This window comes from Branchiostoma belcheri, unplaced genomic scaffold (genome assembly GCF_001625305.1).
Source record: "Branchiostoma belcheri isolate BF01 breed outbred unplaced genomic scaffold, Haploidv18h27 scaffold150, whole genome shotgun sequence".
Classification (NCBI taxonomy): Eukaryota; Metazoa; Chordata; class Leptocardii; order Amphioxiformes; family Branchiostomatidae; genus Branchiostoma; species Branchiostoma belcheri.
Window position 1 is genome coordinate 105,771 of NW_017802936.1, and position 4,573 is coordinate 110,343.

Here is a 4,573-nt window from a genome sequence, read left to right on the forward strand (position 1 = left end):
CAGCTAGTATCCACTAGCTTTCGTCAGTGACTGAGAGACAGAGGGAAGCTAGGTTTATATACACAACCTGTTGATTGATATGCAAATAAAGTGAAGACAAATTTTTGGAAGTCGAAAAAGGAACAAAAGTCAGACAAGTCAAGACAAGAGGATGCAAATTAGTCTGAAAGCTCCTGTTATACAGGACAGGAGCTTAAGTGTTGTCTGTCCTCGGGGCTGGGAGTGCCAAATATCAAGTGCCGGAAAGATCGACCCGTAGCCCCCCTTCCCTGTTGAGGGTGGGGTTGTACATTCTTTCATATATTGCCTCTTTAATACCCCGTTCCCACCAGCGTGTTTCGCGGTCTAAGACATCCGTGGACTCGAGTTTGAAAGAGTGACCCTGGTTGTGTTGTAGGTGGTGGAAAATAGCTGAGGAGTAGCCGTTGGCACTAGGTCGGCAATGTATATAAACCTGCTTAGGTCGGCAATGTATATAAACCTGCTTTCCCCTCTGGTCTCTCAGTCACTGACGAAAGCTAGTGGATACTAGCTGAAACGTCTGACGTTTTCAAAATCATATCCAGTTGCTTGAGTAACTGTTTTTGGCATATCGTATTACCTGGATGTCTAACCTTCATCGACGTACCGCGTCTTTTTGTTAGACAACTTCGAACTGTAGACTTTGAGGCTTTGTGAAGTCACAAACCGCCGGCTTGGGCAATCACCATGACTTTAACAGAGACCGCGAATCTTTTTGTTAGACAACAGAACTATTGAATTGCTTGGCCATATAACGGGATCCAAGAAAGTCCAGTCATTTAGTGTACCGGAGAGCGACAGCCATGGTAACTTGTGTAGCATGCAGGAAAACGATTCGACCGAGACAGGAGGCATTGCAATGCGAATGCGATCAGTGGCAGCACCGTACTTGTCAGACAGGTAAGAGAATCCTTCTGTTTAACTTACATTTAATCAATGTAAAGTATGATAGATACCAGTTAATTTTGATTGCTTAATCCGTTTTTTTTTAATTTTTAAGAGATACTAGATTCCATGTCAATTTTAGTGAGAATTTTGAATGAATATAAGCCATGGCACAATTTTTCTAGACTTTTCTTAAAAGTAAAAATTTTTGAAAATTGTTGCAGTTTGATTCTGTACAAATCTTTCAAGCATGTTATCTCAATACAAACATTGTCCAAATAATTCAGATAAGTTATTACCCAAAAGCATGAAATGAAATTGGAGTTAACAATATGTATTATGTCAAGTGATAGGATTTAACATTTTGCATGTTATACATGGTACATGTTATACATTTTGCATGTTATACATGGTTTGAGACTTCAAAAAACCTCAAAGTCATAATACATGTATGTTGCTAGTCCACGGTCTTTAGATTGATATGCCAGATGGCCATATGACAAAAGCCACGTTGATAATGGTTGTACATAAATGAAATGTGTAGTGTTTGAGGAGATTACATAAGTGTAACACATGTAACAATTTTCAAAGAAGTTTGTCCCCTCTCTTTAGTTCTGTTATGTAATTTCAAAAATAGTATTGTTGTTGTATAAAATTCATCTGATGACAGGGGTACCAAACACTTTTTCGTGCGTCTGCAAGTTATTAATTATTTTTTTGTTTGTTATAGGGATCACTAGGGATCTCTACAGACGAATGGCCCAGGGGGAGGCTGATCAAGAATTGGGAGCCTGGAAATGCATCCAGTGCTCTCAGCCCTCCAGGGAAGAAGCCCCTTCCATGGACATGGATGTGCCACCTGCAGCCGAAAGCACGCGTCTGAGTTTGGAGACTGACGAAAGCGCGCAGCCCAGCCTGGAGCGTGAAGAGCTTGACGAACCCGAGCCCGAGCTTGACGAACCCGAGCCCGAGCTTGACGAACCCGACGAGCTTGACGAACCCGACGAAGACGAGTGTATGTCAGACTTTAGCCACGAGACCGTGTCAGATGTCGAGGACATACATGAACTATCTCAGCAGCATCCGGACGACGAGACATTTGTAGAAGATCCACAGGTCACATACGACACGCCGGTTACAACCTTCATCATAGTTCCCGGAGCGTCACAAAGGGGCAAGGGCAAGCTAATCAGCAGTGATAGCTACAGCTACACCTTCAAGCGGGAAACGCAGACAACGATCCATTGGCGATGCGCCGTTCGCAACAAGAACGTCGTCTGTCCTGCAACGGTAGTGCAGACAGGAGATGTGTTCCAACCAGGCCTGCCAGATCACCTCCATCCAGCACACCAAGACGCAGAGATCCGCGCCAAAATCACGTCGGAGATAAGAGAGAAGGCCCAACAACAGATCTTCGAACCTGCATCTAATCTCGTGGATGAGGTGATGGAAGCCAATGCAGACAATCCGGGCTTGCCGAGTCACGCCGCCCTGATTCGACGTGTCAACCGTGCTAAGTCCAAGCATCGTCCGGCCGAACCCCAAGATTTGGACTTTGAACTTGATGAAGAATACATCCAGGAAGATTTCCTGGTTCGGGACATCGACGTGTCGACCGCAACAACGTCAGCAAGACACATCCTGTTTGCAACCCCGTACCAGCTTCGCCTCCTCGCACAAGCCCGTCGTTGGTATATTGACTCTACCTTCAAGGTTGTGCGTGCCCCTTTTCTACCAATTGTTCTCGGTGCACGCGTTCGTCAGAAGTGGAGACGTCATCAAGCAAGTTCCCCTCGCGTACGCCTTCATGTCCAGCAAACGCGAGATTGACTACCGATCCGTACTCCTAGAACTGCAAAATGCACTGCCGGCTGACATCGAACTGCAAGAATGCGTGATGGACTTTGAAGCACCTGCTTGGCAGGCGTTTGCATCCGTGTTTCCTGGTGCACGACTGAAAGGGTGCGCATTCCATTGGTGCCAGGCGGTCTGGAGGAAGGTACAGGAGTATGGACTACAGACGGCATACCGGGAGGACCAGCGTGTACACTCATGGGTGAGACGGGTCATGGGACTCCCCTTCTTGCCAGCGGCCGCCATTCCACCAGCACTAGAAGAGCTGAGGAGGAAGTCAGCAGGTGCCCTGACCACCCTGGCGGACTACGTCCAGCGTACCTGGGTCAACGGAAGGATCTGGACTCCACGTCGTTGGTCCGTGTACATGCAATCGGTCAGGACCAACAACGACGTGGAGGGATGGCATAGGAGACTGAACCAGAAGGCGAGGAAGAGTAAGTTGCCATTCTACTTGCTTGTCGACCTGCTGTACCAGGAGAGCAAGATCGTGAAGACCCAGGTACGGATGGTGTGCGAGGGGCGGCTCCGCCGACACCAGAGGAGGAAGTACGTGAATCTGCAGGGCCGCATCTTTAAGGCGTGGGCGGACTTTGAGAGCGGCCGCTACACAGCGAAGAACCTGCTGGCTGCATGTTCCCGTTTCTACGGTCCAACCATCCGACACGTCAGACTGAACACTTACGAGCGCCACGAATAAGTAAAACAAGGACTATTTCTGATGTAAAGAAATATTCATTCAAAGTTACCGACTGATGATGACGTGCAACAAAATGCATTCAAAATTCCCGCCTTTTCGTACTTACCGCACTGGCCGATGGGATAGCTTGCTTCCGACAGCGACGCCATGTTTGCTCTTTGTTCTTCTCAGCCTCTGACGATACTTACTGCTCAGTACTTGTAAAGAGGTAGATAGTTTGGACAACCATGTGTGTATTTGTAAATAAGTAGATAGTTTGGCCAACTATATGTTTGCTTTGTTCCTAGTGCAGCATATATCTTTGTATGTAACAGTTGCGTTAAATTATTTGTGCGTTAGTATGGAGCCATCCGTAAGTCAGGGCCGTAAAGTAAAATATTTTTTTGCCGTGTGCAAGAAGACACGGGAACAAACCATGGGACCATTATGTTAGTTTTACTGCATGTATGTGTGCAAGAGGACATAAGAATAATCTTAGTAAGTAGTAAGAATTGTTCAGATCCTGTAAACATAATTTTAGATTTTAGTTATTTCGATGTTTTGGTCCCTCGATGTGCCGACACGATACTAGTACCAGACGGATTCATAATTTTGTTCTGTAACACATTGTTACTGTGATGTTAGTACTTCGTTTCCGATGATGCCGATATCCATGCGAACGACTGTTTTTTACCGATTACTAGACTAGTACTAGTACTTTGGTTGAAATAGTATGCAAGCCTTTGTTTGTTGACTAAGGAGTAGCGCCAGTTCTATTCGTTATACGTTCCTTACACCTGTGGAAAAAGAAAGAAAAGTGCAGTTGGATAAGTTGAATGAACTTCTTATTAAAGTTCGATGATATTTGTTAGAAAATTGACCTCGTGTGTGCGTGTGTTTCTGCCTAAATTACTGTCTCCGGTATTGGGCCGAGTTGACCAGGGAAAGGGGCCGAGTTGACCAGGGAAATGGGCCGAGTTGACCAGGGAAATGGGCCGAGTTGACCAGGTAGATGGGCCGAGTTGTCTGGGCCGAGATGGTAATGGTCCGAGTCGTCCGACATTCCGCCCCGACGTTGTACCCTTTGGAAAGGTACTTTACACGACTTTCCTTACTTCGCGATCGGGTGAAAAT

At 46.2% G+C, this 4,573-nt stretch overlaps 2 protein-coding genes across 2 annotated transcripts in view; both read left to right on the forward strand.

Annotated features, from left to right (window-relative positions):
• LOC109465451 (ATP-binding cassette sub-family A member 1-like) overlaps window positions 1-4,573 on the forward strand; it is an 84,003-nt gene that overhangs the window by 67,923 nt on the left and 11,507 nt on the right. The gene's annotated exons all lie outside the window — the stretch shown is intronic.
• Window positions 787-4,319, forward strand: LOC109465460. Its single transcript, XM_019762744.1, has 3 exons — window positions 787-921; window positions 1,637-2,118; window positions 4,121-4,319. Exons 1-3 carry the CDS (start codon window positions 825-827, stop codon window positions 4,169-4,171), a joined length of 630 nt encoding a protein of 209 aa, XP_019618303.1. The 5' UTR covers window positions 787-824; the 3' UTR covers window positions 4,172-4,319.

What these genes read in the sequence shown, in the direction of transcription:
- LOC109465460 (XM_019762744.1), top strand. Translation starts at nt 825, where the DNA reads ATGGTAACTTGTGTAGCATGCAGGAAAACGATTCGACCGAGACAGGAG. An exon ending in GCACCGTACTTGTCAGACAG is followed by an intron (nt 922 to 1,636) that starts GTAAGAGAATCC and finishes TGTTTGTTATAG; the next exon opens with GGATCACTAGGGATCTCTAC. An exon ending in GCAGTGATAGCTACAGCTAC is followed by an intron (nt 2,119 to 4,120) that starts ACCTTCAAGCGG and finishes ATCCATGCGAAC; the next exon opens with GACTGTTTTTTACCGATTAC.